At 43.6% G+C, this 26132-nt stretch overlaps 1 protein-coding gene across 1 annotated transcript in view; it reads right to left on the bottom strand.

Annotated features, from left to right (window-relative positions):
* The window catches only part of DRD2 (dopamine receptor D2), a 32068-nt gene extending 6232 nt beyond the window's left edge, over positions 1 to 25836 (bottom strand). The window contains exons 1-2 of the mRNA XM_074894913.1: positions 25372 to 25836; positions 2446 to 2758 (exon numbers count right to left, since the gene is read on the bottom strand). Of these exons, the coding sequence (XP_074751014.1) occupies positions 2446 to 2727 (282 nt within the window). The 5' untranslated portion in view covers positions 2728 to 2758; positions 25372 to 25836. The remainder of the gene's footprint in view (positions 1 to 2445; positions 2759 to 25371) is intronic.
* Positions 25837 to 26132: the final 296 nt, after the last annotated feature.

Raw genomic sequence — 26132 nt, 5'->3', positions numbered from 1 at the left:
TGCAAAGAAGTATTAGGAAGGCAAAATGCTAATTCTATATCCTGAGCACCTCTAATTGTATTTACAACTTTTTATTAAACACTTTTTTTGCAATTATACTTAGCAAAGATCAGCAGTAGAGAAGCAGGAGCTCTCCTTCGTTTCTTATTTAAAAAATTGGGGTAGAAATTCCTCACTTTTTTTGTGTGTGAACGAAATGAATTTAATTCAGAGTGAAAATTCGTTGGCATACTACATTTTGCAATAAAGACAAAAAACTGATGATAACACTTCCAGTTACCAGTAGCCCTTTCTTTTTCACTTACCTTGCTATTGAAACTGAACTTTGCCAATTAAGTTTAACAGCAATTATTAGGACTGCTGTATTTGACATGTGATGAAAAAAGTATATTTCCCTCTAATAAAAATAGTCCTGGTGCCTTTGAAAATAGAATGAATAAGATATCTATTCTTTGGTTATTTCTGCTCTGATATACATAACCATAGGCAGCATAAAGAAGGAAGAGAGAATGACTGCATTGAAGACTGAGTGACAGATGAATACTCAGTGATTTAAAAAGCATTTAAGAGACAGTTATATCAGTAACTTTGATGAGAATTTGCCCAAAGGCAAAGGTTTCCAGCCAGATATAAACCTCTGCAAAATCAGTTTCCTGAATGCATAATTTGGAGTTTAGGGGAGATGATGTGAACCGCGGCAGTTCTTTCTCTTAGTGCTTTCGTAGGAGAAACCCCAGAACTTTGGAGGTAAAAGATTTGTTTGCATCAAGGCTGATTTTTAAAAGGATTTCCTTTTGACGTTCATTTTTGTCTGAGCTTGTGATACAAAGTCTAAAAAAAAAAAAAAAAAAGATGATATTTAGAGAACAAAGGGTTCTGGCCAGTTTGGATTTCAGACTGCAGACACAAAGAGGGACCACCATGTGCCAAACCCATGTCAGTCTAATGGCTCCTCTGTCAGCAAGTATTCGTCATGGTTTTTGTATCTTCAAGCTAGCAGTAGGACTAGCAGAGTGTGGATAAGAGCAGAAAGGGCAAAATTACTTTTTTTTTTTTTTTTTTTTAAATATTGCTGAGATGTAGAGGCCTGATTGTCCTCCTTGGTAGATTAAAGAAGCTGAGGTTCCCAACCAACTCAATGTACACATGAGCCTGGAAAGGGGAAGCATCTTAAATCATTTGTGCTTGATTCTTCTACTTTAAAATAAGAAGTGTCTGAAACTCTTACAGCTGGGCCTAAGAGAGCAAGAGCTTCTCACAGCGTAAGCCTCTGCTTAAAACGGGCTGTTGCAAAAGAGAAACGTAACAGAAGAGCGCAACTAGTCCCAGAGGCATTGACTACAGTCACAACCCACCTGTGGTCATGTTAATAAGCTTTAGCAGATGCGTGATGCTTTACATTTTTAAAGTGCCACAAAAACAATAATTAACTGGAGTGATAATTAGTATTGTGGTTCCTTGACAGCCTATGTCATGTCAGTGGGTTTGTTTTGCTTTGCATTAATACTTAATGGGCTAATTGATTATGACTTCTTCCCCTGCTCTCCTATCTGTTTTATCACTTTCTGTCATAAACAAATGCCTGAAAATTAATTGTAAACTCAACAGAGTTTCAGTCTTACGCTTTCTCACAACCACGCTCTCCCTCTTGGTTGGGATTGCCAGCAGCATGCCAGCTCTCAGCTGACTGAAGAAAACGGGCATCCCAGCGAAGGGGGCCAGGGAGAGAGGCTGTGTATCTTCTCTCTGCTTTCCTCTCGAGATGTATTTCATTCTTCCAGGCTATTTAATGTTGCAAGTCATTTGCCATCAAGTAAACAGGTGACAGTCTTGGGAGTATCGGGCTTTCACAAACCACAGTGCCACTCATATATGGGTCTGTATGTAGAAGCACAGAGCTCTTTTGTACCAAACTGACTTGCTAACGGCTGCGATGTGAAAAGTAGCTCGCTTGGGATTGTTTCCCTCACTTGTTGTGACATACAAGCTCTGGATTTACATCCTACTTCTACAATTGCCTGCTCTTCTTGCTACCGTAGTCCTTGAGAAACAGGGATTTGATGACTATTTGATGCAGTTTGTGACACCCATGAAGTTCTTGCAGACTCATTCTTGCGCTTGGGAATGAACAGTTCATCTGTGTAGTCTTGAAAACAAAATTGAGGTCTTTTGCTTTTGATCCCTCTATTTAAAGGCCAGATTTTCAATGCAATTGGCTTGTAATTTAGCCCTCTGAACAACAGTGTGTTTTCAAGTCAGCCTGCCATCTGCTATCATGTCCATTTCCTGGAAAAATCTGACCAACTGTTAGGAAATTAAAAACATTTTTGTTTTGGGAGACCCAGGAGGTCTTGAAATAGCTAATGTTCAGGCTGCTAAACCTTCCCTCTCTCTACCCATTCACCAGAAACATTTAGTACTACAAAAGAAAGCTGGGTCACCTACCTCCAGATAGACCACCCAAGGCATGACCAGAGTTGCTACCAAGAGATCTGCCACTGCCAAGCTCACGATCAGGTAGTTAGTGGTAGTCTGAAGGGCTTTTTCCCTGGACACAGCCATACACACCAGCACATTGCCAAAAACAATAACAAAGATGAGGAGGGTGAGCAGCATGGCATAGTAGTTAAACTGAGGCTTCTGGTCTGCGTTGGACTCGTTGAGTGGCTTGCTCCAGTTCCTGTCACTGATGTCACCGTTGTACCAAGTGAGGTTTAGGGGATCCATGGAGGTAAAAGTGCCAGGTTCCAGCTCCACCCTGACACAAAGATGTTGAAAAGACAGTCAAAGGCCAACACGTAAAATAAAAATAAAACAGTTACGCATGTGCTACCTCACTCCTGGAATTCTCTGGAGCCTGTTCCCCCTACCCTGAATTCCTGTGTGTAAATGGTTGACTGACTGGAAATGAGATGAAGACCCAGATGGGAGGCTGAACTGATGGTCATCTACCTAGGCAGGGATTCAATAAGTTAATTTCTATTTCCAGTTCATCCCCCAGATTTCTGTGGCCAGGGATATTAGTCACTTTGTGTTACAGCTGATTCAGGCAGAGTGCCTGGGATTTTTGTGTTGCCTCTCCTGACGTTCCGTAACCACTAACTGCTCCGTGTTAGATGCGCACAGTTCAGGGCAGATGTGCCATGACCCACTTTGTTTATTTTTCATGTGCTTCATGGGGCTTTGGGCTGTGTTATTTTCTTTTTTTTTTTCCCCTTTGCTTTTCCTTTTTTTTTTTTTTTTTCGTCCAGCAGGGAAATAAATAAATAAAACGATGAACCAAATTGTGGTGATAATGAAACTTGACAGCAGCAATTTTGAAGTCAGGGCTGGACTGTGCCTGCCTTCTGCTGTTCCCTCAGTGAGGTTGCAGTGCAAAGAGGAAAATGGTGGGGACATGACTGGGTGCCATCCCCCAGCCCAGCCTCTGCAGCTCTCAGCACTGGGAAGACAGGTCTCCTTGGAAATCTGTGGCACCACGGCAAACCACCATTTCTTCCCTGGCCAATGGCCAACTGCTGTGCATTCCTTCAAAGGTAACATGTAAAAAAATCATGGGCTTTGCCGCAGAGTTCCCTAGAAACTACTTAGGTTTTTGAGTTTCATCCAGGCATAGTAAAGAAAACTGCAAATGTCTATTCAGGTTTTTGTGTTTGTTTTATGCAGGTGTAGCAAAGACAACTGCAAGTGTCTTTTAGTCTTTTGGACTTTTTCTGTCTCCCAGGACTGCCCCTGTGTTTCACTAGCTGGGCCATTTTTGGCACACAGTAAGGGGGCTGTCACCAAGAGGCCTTCCTTTGGGTTCCACTGGCTATGGATCAGGTCCCAGGCTTACAGGCATTTTTTATGGATGAAGAAGAAGAATAATGAAAATTAACTGAACAGAGATGAGGAAACAATATTCTGAAGAAATGTTGTTGTCTGGATATAGAGGTTTGTGAGTTATTAGCTGCAAATGCAGACAGCAAAAAGCTACTCTTTGCTGAGGAAGATGTATAAACAAAGCTGAAGTGTGGCATCCCACACTTGTGTGTGAAGGGGAGGTTGTGGTTCCTGCTCTGATGATACGCTACAATAGGCCTGTGTCACGTCCCGCTCAGACGAGGGAGACAAGTGACTCAGATTCGTAAATCCCCAAAGGAGCGGACAACAGTGAGACAAGTCTCAAAGTCCAAACATTTATTAACTTCCCACAATGTACTAACTGGACACACGATAATTGGCTAAGTATAAAACGAGTCGTGGCAAGCAATACAGTGTGCCTGGCATTTCTTAATGGTAGTGAAGGAAAAGGGGAAAAAGGAAAGGAGGGCGATGGGGGGAATAGAGATCACCAGTCTGGGTTCCTGCGTTGATCCTGCCAGCGAGGCTTCCAGGAGGCAGCTGTTTTCTTCGCTTCACTCTCTGTCCCCCCGTTCCCCCCCCCCCCCTTCCTCCCCCTTCCTCCCCCTTCCTCCCCCTCGATTTATACACCCTTCCCTTGGGTCTGTCCCCTAGGTCGACCCACATACCTACGTATCCCATGTACAGGGAGGGGTCAGGTGTTTCATGGGATGATGTAATTAGCATGATCTTGTTAGTCTTCGTTAGCACATTCAGGGTGTTAACTTTAATATGCATTTCATGGATAATGAAGCAAAGGTCATTCACCAGACAGGTGGCCCTTAAAATTTGACCAGATGCCCCAGAGCAGAGCCGTCCTGTCTCCACAGGGCTCCCTCCTCCAGCTGCATCCTGTGTTATTGGGGCAGCCTTATCAGCTTCGACCTGCACACCACCCACCCTGGGACTAGAGTTTTGTTACCTGCGAGTGTTTGAGACATTTCTTAGCTCGGAGGGCCTCCACTCCCCCTGCTAACTTTTATCTCTTTCTCAGTCTGTGTTTCTCACAGGTCTGTTTTTACAAGTCATCTCTCACAGCCTGATATCTCTTAGGTCATATTTCTGTATGGTGCAGGCTAGTGAAGGTCCATGAATGTCCGTGAGGTTACATGTATTTTGTGCCAGCAGGTGGTGCAAAGCAGTGCTATTGGGACTCTGCATACCCCTAGATCGTTGGCATCCAACGGCTCATATGTCCACATTGTGGGAAACTGGCTAAAAGTTAGCCTACATCATGCAGAACTTGGCAGCAGGTGTCTGTGTTGGGGTTCTTGTCTGGTGCCAGCATATGAAAAACAAATTCCACATTTGCAATGAGACTTCAGTATATGTGGCTCTGGCATACAGGAAAGACTTTTCCTGGCTGTGTGATGAGGCTCTTTCGGTTCACTAAAGAGCTCCCAGGGCAGGATCTGTGCAGTGGGTGCTCATGACAGTTGGCACCATATTCTGGGTATTTCCACACCATGTCTGGGTCCTGCTGGAGTTTCTACACACTTAGAAGAAGAAGGGATTTCCACATGAAGTGTCTTTGCTGAAGCAGTATGGGCTAAAACATGAGCATTGCCTCAGTCTGCAAATCATCCCTGTCCTCCTCATAACTGAGCTGGTAGTACAGCCAGAACTGGACATGCTCAGATCTGACTGGCATACACCTGAATCTGCCTTTCAGAGAACCCTAAAGGCCGCAAGGAGAGGAGCGCTGAGCTGAATTTCAGTGTATGAGCTAATAGGTTCCGTGAGCTCACCAGAGCCACTGATGCCAGATGCTCCAAGGACAAGGCAGTGGAGCAGTCTGATCACAGGAACACGGCTCTGGCATACAGCAGAGGCAGACAAATGCTAACATCAAGTCATAGCTGTGCCATTGAGCAAGATGAAATACAGCTCTGTCCCTTCAGTTGAAGCGGAGCTTCTCAGTCAACTGGTAAATTGGTATAGTGAGGCCAGCAAAAATAGAGTTGTCATACCCAAACTGCCACTCACAGCTGCAGAGGGTCTCTGGAATGACATTAATCCACGTTGGTCATTTGAGCCCCTTGCCAGGTTTGCCTGTATGTTTAAAAGCAAAATATTGAGATCTGTATCTGGGCCTGAAGTAGTTACTACATCAAGAAATGACGTGTTAGAGAGCGTGAGCAAAGACTAAAGGCAGGAGCTGTTTGAAAGCAACTGGAGATTTTGGCTACTTTGGTTTTGGTGTTTCTGGTTTGAGAGGTCTTGAAGGGATTTCATTCACTGCTCAGCACTTCCTAAAATCAAATATTCCATGTTTCTTGAGCTGTATTTCCATAAAGACCACTGTGATTTGAAAATCTGGCCATGTTCTCAGACATCCCAAAACAGGCCATTTAATTTTCTTCATAAAAGACAAAGTGAATTCGATTTATTAAACCATGTAAGTGATCAAAATAGCAAAACATTTGCAAATATCAAATTCACCTGGGAACAATGGTTTCTTTATGTTTCACTGAGCTTTTGTGTGCTTTTCTCATTCAAAGAACAATTTGTATAATAATCCTTGGAAATTTGTTGCATATGGGTCCTTAATAGCTGATAATTCAAAAAGTGTCTGTCTGACAGTGCTATCAGCAGCACTTGATAGCTCTACAAATGTCTTCTTAGAAACTGTCAAAGTGTCAGAAATTAATTAAATGTTAGCTTATGTGACTCAGAGTGAAGGGGAAAAATCAATGCTATATGCAGCAACAGTTTTTTCTTTTCTCCTGTTGCCCTTTGATAATGCAAAACTATCTAGAGAAGGCAGAAACATGCATAAAATGCAGAATGGGAAAAAAAAAAAAAAAGCAGGAACATGGAAAAGCATCTGAAAAGTATAAAAGGAGTGACATGATTTGATATGTGCAGTATCAGCCCCTTGGCCCTATTCTGGCTCCTTCTGAGCTCTGACTGCAGTTGACAGAACAGAATTGTGCTTCATGGGGAACAGGCGGGAGACGAGGGTGAGATGTGTGCAGTAATTCTGCTTATTGTACCGGCCACTGCAGCTCAGCGGTGGAGTTGGAGGCACCAGATACAGCTGATTTCTCATGTCTGTCTATTGGGCACTTACTTGATGGGGTTAGGGAGGATATAAAGGACCTGGATAAAGTGGGCAAAAATTCTCTTCCATTTCCTTCTGCAGCTTCTGCAAGATTATTTTTTTTAAGTAGAACTCTTTTTACAACAATAATTTTTGCCTTTTCATGCAGCTGGTCATCATGAGGAAAATTAAAAGATTATGTTTGAACTTAGCACAAACAAAAAGGTTTGGTGTTTTTCTATTTTTAAAAAAAGTTTTAATTTGGGAAAATGAAACACAAAAAAAGTTCTAAATATTTTGTATGAAATGGGAAAACTAAAGCACAGCGTAATTTGTGATCATGCATTTAAAGGCTGTATCTAGTACATACCCATATGGTGCAAAACTACAACTACACAGACAACTCTGTTAATTCCTAACTTTTGAGATTTTGAGTTTTCAGCCCTAAAAATAATTTTAATTTCTCCAGACACAGAACTGGCATCATTTGGAAGCATTATGGTGGCCATTAGCGTGTCTTGTGAGCCTTTCAGTACTGCTTTAAAGACCACTTTTTATTTTACTGCTGACAGTCTCTCAGTAGAGAAGAAAGAAGCACTTTACAAAGCTGACTAGAAAAGAGAGTGCTTTTTACTGTGTTTGTCCAGGCACCCACATTTCACATGGAGGCAGAGGGAAAGGATCATAAATACAGAGAAAAGGTAGTACCGATGGCACCTTACTGTCCTTGTGGCACCTTGTTGAGTTTCACTGTCCCTGTACGCTACCGCCAGAGGCAAAACAGTCTCAGTTTCAGCTGAGAGTTTGGATGCAGATGTGGGTAGAGTCCTGAAATGGAACAAATTCCTTTGTGAATTAACTGCAGTAAAGCCACTTTAATTCCCACACAGAGTCCACACAGATTTTTAGTATGGCTGAGCTAATCCAGATATAGATTTACTGAGAGGTCAAGGGCAGGACAGAGCCACAAGGTTGCAGCCTTGTGCTCGGTGCCAGCAGTGAGCAGTGTGCCTCAGCGCACAGAGCATCTCTGCAGCTTTCCCCTTCCATCCCATCAGGTGTATACCTGGGGCTGTGCTAATCCCCTTGACATTAAGTTCCTTGGGTGCCCCTGTTCAAGCATGGCCTAACTGGGAATCAGTTTACCATCCGGAGGAAAATAACCTCTCTCAACAAGTTCTGCTGTCTGGTTGCTGGAAATGACAGGGAGAAGGGAGCCAGGACAGAGGCTGTGAATGCAGAGCCAGAGTTTTTCTCTCCTTTGTAGTTAATTCCCCATTCTTTTCGGAGAGCAATCTGAAAAATGTTTGTTTGCAATGCCAGTATTTCTCCTTGGCTCCTCATGATTGATCATCTAATTACATTTATGGCAAACAAGCACAACATCTCCCTGGCAAACGTGTAATGTTCACAACTGGCAGCAACAAAACCGTATGTCTTTCTGGCAAGACCTGAAACATGAAATGTCTATTAAGCAGAGAAGCAGAATTTGCTCTATCATATAGAGATAGATGTACCAGACAGCTCACTGGGAAGCAGAGGGTGAAAGGCTCCAGCAGAAACTCACACCTACAGCTCGCCTGTGTTTGAATAGTATCCTGGGTCTGCCCTCTGCTCTCCTTAGTCCTGTGCTAGGTCAGAGATGCCCCGATTCAGTGCAAATGTCTTTTTTCTTCTCAGAAATAGCAAAGGTGTAACACTCTTTTTGGTTTTTACTCTCCTTGCAAACACCCTCGGGCATAAAATATTCACAGGCCGGATCCTGAGCTAGCGTCAGTGTCTAGCAGACACCCTGATGCATGTCACTGTAGCATCTGGTTTCTGTTTGGCAAAGATTTGTGGCCTTTGGAGCTAATCTGGCCCTGGCTGCCAAACGCAGTCAGCCTTTGCTTCCTCATAAACCAGTAGGAAATTCCCTGAAGTTTTGCCCCGGACATAATGCATTTAAGACGGAGTCTGAAGTCCAACCTGGAGCAGGCAGGAGCTGAGGGATGGGGCTGCGGGAGCTGTGCCTGCTCCTGCCGCGATGCCCGAGCGCTGCCTGGGTCGCACCTGCGCTGGGCAGGTGGGTCCGGGGGGCTGCAGGCAGCTGGCAGCACTGGTGGGATCTGGGGGGGCTGCTGGTTCAGCGTGCTGTGGGGGCGCTTTCCGATGGACTCCAGGCATAGTCACGCTGCTGGGCTCGGGGCTCCCGACTGCCAGAATGCCTTAGTGGCTGAACTCCATGTAGACCTAGCAGGAAAGCAACAGCAAAAGCCACCAGCAACAATATCCTGATGGCAGATGTTTCCACTGCAGCCTCAGAACAGTCTCTGCCTCCCTTTCCCAAGGTACTTCTTGCATGCAGTTCTTGCCAGATTGCCCATTTCCTTCTAATTGCTGCTACCCAGATGTACCCATCAGGTTACTGAAAGTCTAGGCTAGGACTGTGTGAGAAAGGTGTTTAGAGACAGATTTGCTCCAAAGGCATTACCGTTTCACAGAAATCAACGTCTAAGTGAAATTTGCACAGTACAGTGCCTCCCTGAATATTGTCATTTTCCTCTGAAATTTTGGAATCAATGGGCCACAGGAAAGCTGTCAAACTGACATCCTTTCTGTCCTGAAAATGCTTCTTGATGCTGTTTGCTGGGCTCTGCTGAGAATGCAACTAGGCGTTCCAGTCCAGGGAAATAACATATTCTTTTGGAGTATGAGGTAGTGGAAGATAAAGAGAAGGGGAGAGTGTGTTTGAGGAGCTGTTTTGTTTCCTGTTTAGGAGTACCGTGCAAAGGAAAGCAGCTTCTGGAGTAGTTTCACTATTTTTCTCAGAATTGGTAATCTATGCTGTGAATTCCCAGTCGTGATTCACTGGAGAGCAGGGAAGGTGTGTGACAGCCAGCAGTGAGTAAGAACCTCCTCCCATCCAGTTCTATGCAGGGGACAGTGTGTGCAGACATTGCGAAGGAGGAGGAAAGGTCAGAAATTAGGAAAATATTGTAAATTCTCTCTTGACCTGAGAACTGTAGTACCCATTGCTGCTGCTAAGGCTGATGAAAATTCCAGGCCACCTGCCTTGGCATCTGACACTCCAGGATCAGTCGATACGCTGAACACAACCAGCAAAGTCCTAGTGGCTTTAAATAAACCTGACTCCCCCAGGCACTGAGTAGTACATGCAAATACAGCAGGGATCTGACAGTCATGACTGATGAGGTCCCGGCAGTAATTACGTTTGAAGCAGTTTTGAGCACTGACTGTGTCTCTTCAGAAGGCAGTACTGGGCAAGCTTAACTTTCTACACTCCTTGCATTTTCTTAGTGGTAAGTAAGTCTCCAGTAATAAGTAGATTACACAAGCGATAGGCTTAACTACCTCTGCACCTAGAGATACAGAAATTAGAGACAAAGATCCTGACAAGGCTGGGGTTTTTTGGGGGGTTGAATTCTAACTTCAGTACTGCACAACCTTCGTATCTATCCAACACAACAGTTCCTCCCATCAGCTCCTTGCAAAAGCCTCTTAAAAAGCTTCCTCCTCTCCTGCCTTTTTATATGGCTCCCTATTCTTCAGATCCTTTGTTATTCAAAATATAAGTGCAAGGCATTTTAACCACAGTTATTGCTCACTCCTGATCCAGAAATATTGCCTCATTTCACTTGGTCTTGCATAATATCTAATTGGATCTTCCTACTACAAAGTGTGCCTATGTCCCCCCAGAGTGTGTTGTAAAGCACCTAATCTAAACACTTCCTCCTGTAAGTGCTCAGAAGTGCTATTAGCAGGGGGTTTGTATATAATACACTCCTGCCACACAGGCCTTTGAGTCACCGACTTTAACCGTCCTTGCGGATGCCACAATATTTTCTGTTCACAGCACTTTACTTCTCGATAATTGCATTGTTCAGAGCTCTCGGCACTAACTCTGTAATGTGAATCACTGCCTCCCTAACAGCAGCACAGGGACAGAGGGTGAAAAGAACCACAGCAGCCTGAGCTCCATTCTCTGGAACACAGAGTTTCCCTCTCGTGGGAGTGGGTGACAGGATGATCTTATTGCAACAGCCTTGTAACTCAAGAACTGCGAGGCTGATTCCTGGTTTTCTGGCGGATGCTCTTGATGCTTTTGACTCCAAGAAGTCACTTGATTTCTCAGTCCTCCATTTGTGGTATTAGTACATTAATCGTCCCTCTTTCCCTATGATGTCATGAATTTTCACCTGAGTTTGAGACTGCATTGCAGGGAGGAGAGGGAAGAAGTTTTCCTTTTTCCCACAGTACTTGTCCATTATCCCCGAGCACGGTGCTGATGGAGCAAAACATTTCCCACAACTGCTACGGTATAGGCAGAAGGGGCACAAGGGGAACAGAGTGTGTTACTGCACTCCCTGCTGAAAACCAGTGCACACGTTAGTCTGGACCATTTGGAGAAGGGTGTTCTAAGGCTCGGTTTCACTGGGAATTGACTGCCTCCTGCTTTCACGTCCTTTGGAAATCTCACCCTTAATTACAGGCTTGCCAGGTTTTTTTGCAAGTCCTAATGGAAGGGAAGAATTCAGTGTTATCTTGCCCAGAGGTAGAGAAATGCACATTTAACTTGCTTTAGCATGTCTTCCACTAATAAAAAGCAGATTCTGTTTTTAAGAAGGCCTTCTCTTTATTCAAGACCTGCAGCTTGTCACAGGGTTTTATTGGAAATTACTTGAAATTTTCCAATTTTAACATTTTCTCATTCCAATATGTTAAACAGTCAAAACTAATGACTTTTGGAAGGAAAAGTTGTAGTGGGTTGAGGTTTTTTTTCATAAATTAGCTTTTTAGGATTTATCAGGATTTCAAACCTGTTAAAACATCTCATGTCAAAATGAGAAAAAAGAAAACCTGTCTGCTCTGAAATTTTAGTTAAATTATGCCCTTTTCTTTGAGAAGATCTAACTCAAAATATTTTGGTTATCTAAGTTCAGAATATATTTTGCAAACATTTTCAGAAAATTGAGAACCTTTTGCCCCTCAGATCAGGTTTCCAAGACTTCTAGCACGGGCGCTTACGCTGCTGCAGCAGCTGTTAGATCCTGCGGTCTCCCTGCTCGCCCTCCCCAGAGGAGACCTGACAAAGGCACACACAGTCATCTCAAACATGGAAGGGCAGCTTATATCACAAATCACTAGTTTTCCTTCCAGAAGGGAAGCAGGTATAAATAGGTTCCTACAACAATAATCTCCTTCCAGAAAACCCCATCGCTCCCTCTGCCCACCTGTAATTCAGAAGAGAGATTTGACTCCTGCCTGGCAGGCTGCTGGAGTAGAGCCATTGATTCCTGTTACTCTTTAAGAGTATGTGGGTACAGGGCAAGCTTTAATCTTTTGAGCATTTGGCAGATTAAGAGTTTCGCAAGCTGGAGCTCCTCCAAACACAGCCCACTTGAACACTTCTCAGCTTGTGGAAGGGATGGGCAGACAAAGATTTTTTTAAATAATTTCTGACTGTAGGTGCTTTTGATTTTGGACACCCAACCAGAAATATTACACAGATGTTGATTTTCAGTGTTTAAAGGTGAAGAATTTATTTTTTAAAAACAAAGGCCCATTCCAAAGTCTTATGCCGGGTGCTCGTTTGAAAACAAATTATAGAAACAATCAGATCTTGCACTGCAGGATCTAATGAAATCTGTAAGAGCTGCAGCTACGACTGTGAATTAACAGCACGGGTATTGCAGATCACTTCACTCCTGTGTCCTCACACGGGGACGGCCACTGTCAGAGGCAGGTTTTCTGACTAGAAACACATTGGTTCTTGTTACGTATTGCATTACAATGGACCTAACATCCTGTTCTGTACAAAAGCCCATTTTTTTCCTAATTCTTTTACATGTATCCTAATGCCAAATCTCTCTGACTAGATCTGAGCCTCTGACTAATCAAATAAATTCCCAGCCTTATGATACTGGTGATCTATCTTCTTTTAGAATTTGTTATGTGTTTGAGATCATCCACCAACGTCTGCAAGTAACCCTTAACCAGTAGTAGAGCTAATTGTATTATTTTTGAGGAGTTTAAAAGATTGAATCTCTTCACTCCCCATCCCCAGTAGTTATGTATAAAGGTGGCTGAAATTTGAACAAAATATTTACTTTTAAGTACTGGTTAAAATGTGACAAATGTTTAAGGATTTTTAAAAATTATTTGCTTTTATCTGTTTAATGTTCACTGTACGTTTTGGTGCTTGGCATTTGAAATGTATAACTTAATTTGATTGCAGAAACAGATTGTGTTAATTCCTTAGTTGAACAAACCTTTTTTTTCCCTCCAGTCAGGCTTCCTGTGTTTATGCAGCACCTAGCACAAGGATATTTTAGCTCCGAGTCCTTCGGCCATACTTTATTAAAAGTAAATAATAATAATTCAGATTGAGGAGATCAAATATTTGTCTTCCACTTATGTCATCTAACATTCATTTAACATCTGCTCTTTTCATTGCCACTCCTACCACTAAGCTTGTTTGAAACAATGTTTGCCAAAAGAAGTGAATTCCAGAGGAAAGGGGAGTCCTTTCTTCCCTTCCCCTTCCCCTTCCCCTTCCCCTTCCCCTTCCCCTTCCCCTTCCCCTTCCCCTTCCCCTTCCCCTTCCCCTTCCCCTTCCCCCTCTTTTTCTTAGGTTTTGTGGGTGTTTGCCCCAAACCATATATGACTAATATTTGGCATGAAGTCCCCTTTAATAGATCTGTTGTAGATTTGATGACAATGTGTCCATCAGCACAACATCCATGTGACTCCTTGCTCTAAGTGCCACTTTCCTGTATTTGAAACTCCAAGAAAACATTAGATGAATTACTGCCCCATCCCTCATGGTAAATAAGTACAAATACAGGCTACAATCAGCAGAGGGGAGGCAAGGAGGCTCCTGTGTGTTCCTTCTATACAGATCAGACAGTGCTTCTCAAATTTCAAATCCTAATGATCTTTAATCATTTAATCCCTGACCTAAATCAGCTCCACTGTTCAGCTTAAATCCTGACTTCCAACACCCACCCTCGTCATCTTTGCAAGCAAAATGTGAGTAGAAGAAGAACACGTCTGGTTCTGGACCTATCCTTTTACATCTCCTCCCACAGAGTGGGCATTCAGCCATAGAGGAATTGGGCTGGATCATCAGCTTCTGTAAATCAGCATCTGTTATTGTGGCCGTAGTGCTGGAAAGGACTTGGAGAGTCTTGTGGTTCCTGCTCTGCACCGTGGCCATTCCGTGACAAGTGTTTGTCTGAACGTCTTGACCTAACCTTCTCCAATGGCTTCAATACATGAAACAGCTCATTACCTTTTATATATGCAATACGTATTTTCTCTCCAGTTTGTCTTTCTGTTCTAATGCTGTTGCACCATTGTGTCCCCTCTTTGTTTAATTTAGTCTACCCTTGGAGGCAGAAATTCACTATGCAGCAGCTCTTTTTCACTGTTACTTGTGATACAAAAGCTCACGTTCTTGGAAGGATTATTGCTCCTAGGCATGGTTTTCTTCCCAGTGGGAGTTTTGTCATGATTTCAGACAGATTTGGCCCTCAGCTTGTGTAGCAAATGTGTTTGGGTCTCAAGCAGACATGTGAGAGAGAGTGAGCCACATTGCAACATTGCAAATGAAACTCACCTGAGAATCCCAGGGAACCAATTAAAAAAAAAACCCAACAAAAAACAGAGTGTAAATTTTACAGAGAGTGAGCTTGCAGAGGGTTATCAACTTGCCATTGGAACCTCTGACAGGATCTATTTCCTGGTGTCATTCACATCTTAGAGGCTGGGGAAATTCACGGGCACGTCCTCCTGCGGTGATGGTGCAGTGGCTCCTTGCTCACACCCTCTTTTCCCTGAAGACAGCCGCTCCCCTTTGAACACACAGCAGGGAAGCAGACTAAAAAGGAGCCAGGCATCTTCTCCCTCCAGCCTTTTGGCTGAGCTATAGCAAGAAGTAGCGTGACAAGAAGTGTCATATGTGATCAGATAACCCTAGATGATGTCGACGTTGCCCCTGCCTGAGTCACCGTCAGACCCCTCATTGGGATCACGAGTTGAGCTCGGCCTTGTGCTCCTGCACATCAATCCAGTGTCTGTGCGCAGTGCCCCGTGCTCAGCCTGCTCCACAGCTCTGCCCTGATGTGCCTCTCATGGAGACAGAGGGGAGGAGGAAGAGAAACTGGCCTTCATCCTCCCAGTGTTTGAGGACAGGATTTGCAAACACGTCTAAAGAAATCGAGCAAGTTCATTCTGACTTGCTTTTTCTTGTTGAAGCTCCTCAACATTCTGTGTGGGCTATCTGGATCTGGTTGCTACTTTTTGAACCCTTCACCAGCTGAGTGATTTCAATGGTTTCCTAAGGAAAGGTGCTTATCTGGTTACACTGGGGGGGGGGGTGGGGGGGTGGAAGAGGTGGTTGTCTATGCGTTTGGGGGGTGTTTTTTTCTCTGCCTGGGCTTTGGAACTGCTTGGCTGGTGTCAAACAAGCTTCCCAGGAGCACAGGGGTCTTACACTGCATGTTAAGTTCTCTCATGTTTTGTGAAATTCGACGGTGGAAGGAGAAGATAACCATCTTGTGTCTCTTCAGAGACCTCAGACAATCTGTGTGGGTGATTCAACCCACAGGAAAGCAGGTCTCTTGCTTCCATCATGTGTGGTACAACTTGTTTTCCAGGTGAATGCACGTCTACTTTGCCTGTCCTGAGTTAAGGTGTTAGAAAAGTGGTTTAAGATTTTATCTGTCCTGATTGTTTTTACTAGGTAGAAGGCGCTAAACTGAACTTCTCCCATAGGCCTTCATTAAAATTCCAGCAAGCTCATTAGCATTCTGAAGTCTAACTACAGCACATGTGCAGATCACAGCCTAAGAACAGATTGGTCTCCCAGGTCTCCAGGCTGTTGCAGGAGTATCCCTTGCTCAGCTGATGTCTTTGGCCCAATTCTTCAGTGGGGTAGCAGGACCCTTTAATCTAACAGCTGGTAAAACCTTGAAAAGACACGTATTTTCCCCCATACTCCACATGACTTGTTGCTAGCATCACTGACAGATCGCTAGCCAAGGGGAAAGTTTATTCAAAGCTTCAGTGCTCAAGAGATGCTCAATTTTTTGAACGATTTGAGTCATTTCAGTTTCAAAATTGCAGACTGCTTGGTCAGAAGAGAGAGTTGTTGTCGGTGGGAGCGGGTTACAGGACTTTTTACTACACTGATTACCTCTTACAACAGGCCAGCACAGACTAGCTGGTTGGGTTTGGACTAGTAGCTTGTGTAAATTCTGCTGTGTCCTTTGCTGCATGAGCACTACATTCAGTTTTAAACACAGAAGGGGCTCTGGGAGGGTGCTGCAAATCTCAAGGCAAGGAATGAGTGAAAGACTGTTCGTGTTTCACGGCTTTGAGTGGAGAGGAGACGCTTTGGTGAGGGCAGCTGACAACCAGGGCTTTGCCTGTGTTTCTCCAGCTCTGTCTCAGCCCTGGGATCACTGCTCACGCTCAACAGCTGCTCTCGTGAGTTTTACCTGTTGACTTTTACGCTGTCAGCAAAACTTTCAGCCTGCTGTGAGGCGTTAGTAGCCAGAAGGCTTTAGTATACAAAATACAGCCGTTTTGCCCTGAAAAGTTCGTAAACTAAATACCCAAAAGGAGCAACAGGAGGGGACAAGAAAGGGAACGTTATTGCTGTTTATATTGCAGTAATACCCAGGCCCCTCGGGAATGGCTCCCGCGCCCCTCTGCGCAAACACGAAGCAGTTCCCGACACGGGCAGCAGCTTGGCTTGCTCCCAGGATTGATCCGCCCCAGCACCCCTGGCCTGCAGCCCAGTAACCCTCCCGACTCGCTGGCGGAGGTTAACAGTGGAAGCGGTGGACAGAGTATCTGTGAACATTGTTTGCACTGACAGCTCCTCCAGTAGGATTTATCTGGGCTTGGTTGTCAGGTGTAGTCCAAAAAAGCCTGCGTCTGTGGAAGTGGTAAAGATGTACAAGCTCTGGTTGACAGGAGCCATTTACTGCAGGGTGCACATCTAGCACCTCGTGCAGGGAATACTTCATTTTATCTGAGGCTTTTAAGTGCAGCCCTTGCATACAACGTCCATAATGAATCTAATTCATAAATCCAGTAATCTGGACCTGCTCTAGTGATGAATTCCATACTATTTCCATATTCCTTTAATCCAAAAAATCATTAACAGAGCCCTGGAAAGTCATGAATATTTTCACCCTATTTGGCAGGGAGCAGATACTCTTTCAGATGAAACGTTACAAGGATCCACTAATGTTTTTAATTATGGAGGGCTAGGTACAAGTTATTGTGAAAGGTAAGGCAGGACTAAATCCAGTGCTATCTTCAGGGGCTGTTTAATTCATCAGCAATATAAATAAGGGGGTGCAGAAGACTAAAGGCAAAATGTGCATGATCTGAACACACGTGCCCTACTTGCTGAGGGTGAAACAAGCACAGAAGTCCAAGAAAAACCTCCAGCAGGCACTGGCCTTTGTCTTCCTAAAAGAAGTGCATTGTGACAGTGCAAAAAAGAGCGATGTTCTCTTTTATATGCTCATCCCACAGACACAGGTCCCCTTCTTGAGCCTGTGGTTCCAGGAAAAAAAAAGAAATACCATCTGTAAGTGATGTGATTTGCTTTGTTATCATGGGTTGCTGTTGTAGCTTATGACTTTAATTTTTCAGTCACATCAAAATCAGACACATTCTCAGTGGTCAAGGTGTTGTCACACCTGACAGATTAAGGATGTCCTCAGAACAATATCTTTGGGGCAGACACAGAATGGGGATGGAAATGTCCAAGTTATTGAACTGTATTTAGTAGTTGCTTTACTTGAATATTTCCTTTGCATGTTTTTGTTTTTGTTGGGTTTTTTTTTTTAATTCTTTTTCTGAAGTATGTTTATTGTCTCGACAAACAATGTCTCTTATGCTAAGGTTTTGTGGGTTTGATTCTGAGGCCTTCTGAATCAGAAATTCAACAGTAAACCGAATTGCAAAATGTAGCCCCAAAGGATAAGTTTATTCTTGTCCTTTTTTGTAATTTTCTGTTACTGTAGTAATGTCCTAATTGATTCTTCCTTCACACTGAGAAAGAAAAATCTACAGATAAATAAAATTAACACTTGGAAAAGGTGACAAAGGAAATGGCAGAGAAGTAGACATCATATGTAGACAAACATCCTCCTACATAATGAACAATTGCACATGGTCATTGCATGGATTTCTCCTTTTCTTGGTAAAGCATCTTTCGAAGGAAATGCATATGCTTGTATTCTAGAAAGAATATTTGGACTTTACTGGTGGTGTGGAACAAGGGAATGGTGAAAGGCTGGCAACAAAAATTATCTCTCTACTAGGAACATTAACCTCTGTCAGAAGTTCTGACCCCAGAACTTTTGCAGCTAAACAAAATGTGTTAGTGAAGAAATTATTGAATTTGTATGGGGGCGTGGAGAAAGAAAGAAAACTTGGGAGAAAAGCAGTTATTTTCTGCAAAATACTGATTCAGTTCAACTTTCAATGGAAATAGTTTTGGCCATGAAGTTTTCAGCTAGCCCTAGTTCTTACAGCTCTCCAGAACCAATGTTATGATCAGGGCTATCAGAATAAGACATTTTAACAGAGTGCTGCCTCTTCCCACCAAATTTGGTCTATATGCACACTTCCTTTTGCAGCAAGGATAGTAAAATTTTCCCAGTTTCCTCAGATCTTGCTCAAAAAACATTTATGCCAACTGAGCTCTCACTGTGATGCAGTCTTGGTGGGATACCTTGCCCTGCAAAGTACTCCTTGAGTCCTCCGACTGTTTTGAATATAAAACATACTGCACAATGCCAGGACACAAGGGGCCAGGACAGGTCTGGGAAAGACTCTGTGTGACTGAAACAAGCAACCCTTAGCCATACAGGGTTGTGTAAAGCTGATGTTATTTTATTTAAGCCAGTGACAATACCCAGTCTTGTGTCTCGGAGAGCCTGACCCAGCTCCCAGGGGAGTCCCTAAGAGAATGCCTGCCTTGCAATTTAAATGCACTGGCCTACTCGTGTATGATCCATGCTCAGAAATATCTGTAGGCAAAACTCCAATGCCCTGTACTCATGAATAGGTAGGAAAGAAGCCCTGTAGTTATTAACAGCTATTGTAAGCTCATCTTCTTCAAAGTGCAGTGCAGACACTTTGAACTATAGCCAGGCTAACAGCCAGTGGTGTGGATGGAAACCGCATGTGACCAAATGTGCTGACATTTACTCTGAGCCCTTGTCTTCAATCTGGAAACAGATCCACACCCAGGGGTCCCTTCCGCCTGGCAACTCCATTTCTAGTGGTTGCCCCATGGCTATCTGCAGAAATACTAAAGCCTACTTTACAACCAAGTGCAAGATCTGAGGAAAAGCCTGCTCTTTTAGTCTAGTTTTCTAGAGAGGAAAGGCCAGGGGAAGCCTAAAGTTCACTGGTACCTTTGTGTGCAGTTGTAAAATAATAATAACAACAACTGTAACAGTTTATAATAATAACTGTAATGCTTTAATAACCTTCTGTTACACTGGTGAAGGTCTAGAATCCCCAGTCATGGGTCACGGACCAACTCGAGATACATGCTTTATGAATGAAAACAAATCAATAATAACGACATGTAGGAATCTTAAATAGCATGGAAATTCTGATGTTGACTTTTTAATTCCCTAGTTAGTAAGATAATTAAAACCCTCTAATTCTTAGTGTCGGTTTGTCATTAAGAAAGTGCAGATAAGGAGCTTACATGTGACTAGCCCATGCACTGAGAGTCGTGGTGGGCTAAAGTATTCCTCTACAATCACAGACACATTTTTAAAGCATCCATAATCTCACAGGGATGATAAATGATTCATGTACTGGGACTGGAGTGATTCTTGCTGTTTAATGATGTCTATGGGTAGGGGTGTTTCTATTTTTAATGCTTTTTAATAAGGTCTTTATAATTGTAGCTTTTCAAGCATTGGTGACTAAAATTCGACCCCTAAATCTATGTGTAAATGTCTAAAGGAAAGCAGGCTGGCTGGGGGCACCCTGTTCTCTCTGATGTGGGAGAGTCCTACGTTCCCAAGCACGTAGATAAGCTGTAACTCAAAGGTATTCTTGCCTGGAGCGGCCACCAGAGAAAACAGATAAAAAGGTTAGAAATCGAGCTTCGATTTTCAGTAATCCTGTAGGTAGTCGCATTTTTCTTGATGGTCGAATATGTAAAAGCTTGAAATGCGCAGGTACAGGAGTAATCGGAGGTCAGAAGAGTCCCTGTTACAGACAGAATCTTAATTTGCTAAAACTCCAAATTGCCTGAGATATCAAAATAGTGTTTGGGGTCAGGATTCAGTTTAGACAAGTAATTTGCAAGTTATAATACATTAGGTAATAGATTTAACTTTTCTGATATACTGTCTCAGCTGCAGCATTCAGGGGAGAAGGATTCAAAAACCCGAGATGTTGGTGAAGAATTCATTTGTCTATAAAACTGCGAATTGCGCAGCGTATTCTCAGTAGTGTTGATTTTGCTGATACATCCCCAGCGTTAGCAGTTGGCAACCCTGGAGGAGTGAGCAAAATCAAATACATGTATTTATCAACTAATAAGTGTGTTTCCAGCTCCTGGGACATCTCAGGGAGAAACAGCTGAAGCTACAGAGTCTGAAATTTGGGATAAATAATGGAACGTGTACAGAAAAGGAGATACAAATCAAAATGAATGTTAACTGCAAAGGCTGCACAATCGCAGTGGATTTCACTGACTTCAGCAGCACTGGATTGCACTCTGATTAGCTTTCCCCAGACAGCAGTCCACCGGTTCAGTGTGTTTATTTAGCTCCATTAGAAATCTGAAGTGTGGACATCGTTGTGATCATGCAGGCCTACCTACAGGGCTTAACACTGTGTTCTATTATTGACTGCTTTTATTGCTCCTTTCAGTCTATCTCTTTTTCTCCAGTGCTACATAACACATAAGGCTGCATTTACATTTTCTGAATGGACTAATCATGGCTCTCTGCTTTGAGAAAGAATGTGCAGCCTCCCACATAACCACATGGAAACCAACAGGGAAGAGTAAACCAGAAATAAACCCGTTCTAGGGGGTTGAGAGAAAAATACCCACCAAGATAATTGGGAGGGATGTACAGAGGAGAAGCAACTGAACACATAGTCACATCTTTAAAAAAAATTACAATGCTAAAAATATCCAGATGAAGGACAGCAAGAGAAAACATGATTGAAGCGGAACAATTGGTAGAGGAGTTAATACTTATTAGCAATCATTTTAGATTGAATATAGGTTGGTTTTGTAACAGCACAAGGAATGATGCATTTGACAGGACTTAAACAATTGCCTCCCCCTTTCCCAAAGAATCTCGTTAGCAACACCCTGGCACAAACTGATCAGTCTCGCGTGCTCCTAAACAGTTAGCCAAAGCAAATATACTTACTAAAAGTTTTTAATTGTAAAATACAGTGAAGTTAGATCCCTGACAAATCTTTCAAAATCTTTCCTCCCTATATTCCAAACCTTAATATGTTTTAACATTCAGCCTACTGTATTTTCTCCTGTAGCCTTAAAAAAATAACTCTGAGAGTCAGACGAAGTTCACCCAGTCCAGCATCTTTTCTCCAGTGGTATCCAAAAGCTATTGCCTGGGCAAGAGTGTAAGAATGGAGCAAGTACACATGATATTTTTGCAAGTCCTCTCCCATCATCATCCAATTGTTTGCATCTCAGATATTTACTGATCCAGTGTGCTTTCTATGCATTTATTAACAATCAGTGGAGCTCTTTCCCTTGGAATTGAAATTGCCTAGTGTCCCCTTCAACCTAGGTCAACGACATTTAGGAACAGTTGGTGTCCAGACATCCCGTGGTAAGAAGATTTACAGCTCAATTACGTGTTATGTGTTATGTGGACATACTCCCTGTCCTGTGTCTCATGGCATTATAATATCAGCTATGTGCATGTGAGAAAGCAAACAATCATTGCCAGATTTCCTGAGTGTTCAGAAGAAATTTTTGCAAAGGGGTTGAAATGGAGAAAGAGTTATTATGAAAGCATTGTAAGGTTCATGAGCCAAATCCATCTTATTCATACTTGAAGAGCTACAAATACTTGTGTGTTTGAAGATAAGTATTTCTCAAAGTTCCTTGTTGTTTTAAAGAATTTGTATGTAATATTTGCTAAAGAATATTGCTAGGGAGAAAAAGGGTATGTCTAGCACAAGGCTGTTAAAGACAAGCAAGCAAACGCTTTGTAGAAATAGAGCATAGGGTTAGAAGTTCATTCCATGCCTTCTCTCACACGATGGAAATAACAATGTCTAAAGTTTTCCAAGTTATATAAAATTCTGCTTTATTCTGGAGAAAGCTTGATCTGTGTTTCCATCCAAATATTCCCTGCGGTTTCAGAGGTAGATTCAGAAGATAATTCCGTATAGTACCTTGGGTGCCAAGGATGAGAAAGCCTAGGGGTAAGCCAGTTCATGCCTGGTCCTCAAGGTTTTACAGTCACAGGGCAGTTTGGCTGTTACATAGTGCAGACCCTTATCTCTCTGGTGAGATTAAAACAACCCGTTTGGCAGCAAGGGTTTTTAAAATATGGCAATGCCTCGTGAACTGCTTTTTTAAAACCAGTGATGAACACAGAAGCATACCGGGTAATTATACTTTCTGAGAGTAAGTTGTACCGCAAAAAGAGCAATTCTCTGTGGCGTTTTGAGATGCATCACAACATAAGCATTGTAAGCACAAATTCGAATTCCAACGTTTTAGTAAACAGAGGGTGGAAGGGTGGAGATTTGCTGATTTAATACAAAGGATGGATTTTAGAAGAAGAACACACAGGAAATCATACTTTATGTGCTAGGCCTTTCTGTTTCATTGAGGGGACATGTCTTAGCCACAGGTCCTCACTGGTCTGTGCTGCTGTTCAGACCTTTCAGCCTACCTGCAGAATACTGCTTCTTCTGGCCCAGTTGCATTCACCAGCATGTTTGTAACTTGTGTTATCAACTGACCAGTGAGGCTTTGTTAATGGTAGTAACAGCCCGAGCAAGTATCAGGAAGAATACATTGAACCAACGATGAAGTGCCATTAAAGGAAAAGCTGAGTATTTTTCTCAGGCGGGTGTCTTACACTTCAGCAAAGCTGGGAAAGATTAAAGTGCAATCTTTGTGCTTGCGCTGCCTTGCGTACCAGCAGTGCGTGCAGAGTGAGTGGATGTCAAGCTGCGGTTCCCTTGTGAGAGGAGTGCATGTAGAGAAATCACCTTTGCTTTGCAGGTTTATGTGGCTGTAACCTGCTCAGTTCAGTGGGCTTCATGGTGATTTGGGAATGGGTTGGGGGAGCAGTATCAGGATGGAACGGACGCTATGTGATCACTTATCTAATCTACATCATGACCTAGCCTTTGGCGCAGAGTGTGAAGGTGAACAGGAGCGAAATGTAAAGGAAAAAGGAAGCTGTTTGGCTCTGGGTCAGCTACAATATAACCTATACTATTAACCCAGCCTCACCTGGCTTTTGAGGGTTCACATGCTTCTCTTTTAAAGTCTGAAACATGCACTTTTGCTTTGTGAATGCTGCAGCGTGCCAAGTTGAAGCTCTCTTTTACACACATGCAACCTCCATGCAGGTGTGCCCATGGACGTTATATGCAATTGTAATAGCCTGGCAGATTTTACACAATGGATTCATGTACATGTAACTGCATGAAATGCATTTGGGTGGCATTTTGTGATAGGTGACGCATCACGCAAGGCAATTCACTGAACTCATGTCAGGTAACTGCTCCATGACTATCTTTAGAAATATTAAGGGAAAAGGCAGGGCCCAAACTCGCATCTTTGTAATTCTACTGACATACAGTTATTCCTCCTGATGTCACCATTTCAAATGGTCAGGAGATTTGAAGTCTGCCCTTCTCTCTCTTTCTCTCTCCATCACGTTTGCCTGTCATGCCATACACTATGTAAGCAACAGATAATCACGTGGTACGTAAATCAGTGGAAAGTACTTTTACAAAAACTCTGTTCAGAAGTATGGGGAGTAAAGAATAAAGGTTATAATGTAACAGAATTTCTGTAGTATGAAACAGAAGTTAAATGGAAAAAAAAACCCTACAGAGACAGTGCTCTTTATACTTCTCTGATGGAGTTAGCAATATTGTCAATAGACTGTTTTTTCTAGATTGCTACGAGCAATTAATGGACCTTTACTTCAAAAGAAATAAAAACCGTAAGCACAGGATTATGAGTTTTTAAGACCATTCTGGGGTTAAAGAAGAAGAATTACATGAAACTCTGAACGTGTAAGAAATATAACCGATGCTATTTTGAAGTGAATTGTATGTGTAGCCTATTTGACCAGTTATATTGTAGTCTTGCGGCTGGTTATTTATAAAACAATCAAGTTGTTCTTCTTTGTGACTTTGAACTCTACTTGAAGAACAGTGATTCATACTCCACATGCTGTTAGCTCTATGGCTCCATGCTTTGCATGTGGGAAAGTCAGGCTGAGGGAGACTTGAGAATTAACATGTGAGGATCTGTTATCTGTGTAGAAACCACCTACAGTCAACAATTTTGAACAAAAATACTTCAGCACTGAATAGGACCCAATGCAATCCTAGAGACTGCTTCCCTGCCCTAAACCCCCGGGTTCCACTGGTTTCCAAAAGCCAGATGAAACTTGCAGGTGAAGGGCAATGGAAAAACATAAAGACACAGACAGGAAGAGTTCAGACTTCCTTCATGCCACAAAGGTTACTGTAAACCTCACACAAAATCTGCTTGCAACGTTCAGGGGAGTATTTCTGAAAGATTTCCTTCCAGGGCTTCTTCAGGAAAGGGTGACAGATCTCCTGTTCCTCACTGGGAAGCATCAAGACTGGTGCTGAGAAGGAAATTTTAAGGGACACAAGTTTTGCCATATGTAAGAAAATGAGTGTTGTAAGAGAAAAAATAGTGTTTTCCCTCAAACAATTTGACTGAACAATCTCATTCTTTGGGGAAATGGAATGTACCTACATTATATCCTATCTACACATCCTCCTCCTACAGTTTTCCCTGTCACTCTGTTTCCATTGTGTCTATGTGAGAGCAATGTTAAGCATCAAACTTCTAAAAAAGATCCTAGCTTCTTAGCAACTCTAAAAGCCTCTTTAGCATTTAATAACAATTGCTTATTGATTTGCAGTTAGTGTTTTAGAAGAAAAAATTAAGAGAGTCTGCATTTTTTTAATATGAAAACTCACTTTCACCCACTCTATTTCAGAAGAGAACAGCTTAATGCATCAGTTGGTATAATGACAAATATTTTCTCTACCTACTGTCTTTATTGACATCGCTAGGCAGCGGTGATCACGGTGGCTACTGTCGTCTCTATTCCCCTACCGGGATATTCACATTTGTATTTCTTGAAGAAAAGCATCATCTCTCTTACCTTCAAGCCATACGAATCTCTCGAGCAGAGCTGGCAGTACTTTGTGTCAAATATATCCAAAACACCACAACTCTCCACCGTGGCTTTTCTCAGGCTCTCCCAGGCTTCTCAATCCCGACTTTTGGGGATTCGGTATTCACGCCCAAGCAGAGGAGCGAAAAGAGAAAGAATCACCTGCCTGCCCCCCGCAAACTGGGACTCCCCAGGTGAGACTTGCCGCGGTTAACCCGAGCTGAGCTGCAGCCGCTACAACTTGAAGCGCTCGGGGGGGTGTTGGCTCCCTGGGAAGAGGCGATTTCCGAGCCAAGCTCGCCCGCGGCAATTCGCTGTCCGATTCTGTCAGCCCGTCGCCGGGTGGGGAAGCAGCAGCTCCGGCTCCGTTTCGCAGCCCCGATCCGGCGGGAGCCGCGGCCAGAGCCGCCCCTTCCTCCCACGCCGAATCCCAACAACCTGTTCCAGCCCCGCTCCGCGCCCGGCCGCGGGCTGCGCTTCCCCGCAGCGCTGCCTCGCCTGCGGGCGGGGGGGGGGGGCGGGCAAAGTTTCCTCCCCCCCCGGATCCCACCGACTCACGCCGGGGAGGAACCGCTCCCCGGCGGCCGCGGGCGGCTCCTCTGCCCCGGGGCTGCGGGCCGAGGCCCCGGGAGGGCGGGCGGGGGCGGCAGCTCCAGCCCCGGGAGCCGGACAGCGCCGGGGGGCGGCGGGCGGGGGCGGCCGCAGCCCCGGGGACGGGAGGCAGCAGCGGGCACCCCCCACCCCAGGAA

This window comes from Strix uralensis, chromosome 26 (genome assembly GCF_047716275.1).
Source record: "Strix uralensis isolate ZFMK-TIS-50842 chromosome 26, bStrUra1, whole genome shotgun sequence".
In the NCBI taxonomy this organism is placed as follows: Eukaryota; Metazoa; Chordata; class Aves; order Strigiformes; family Strigidae; genus Strix; species Strix uralensis.
The sequence above is the reverse complement of the archived record's forward strand: the minus strand, read 5'-3'. Positions and strand labels throughout refer to the sequence as shown.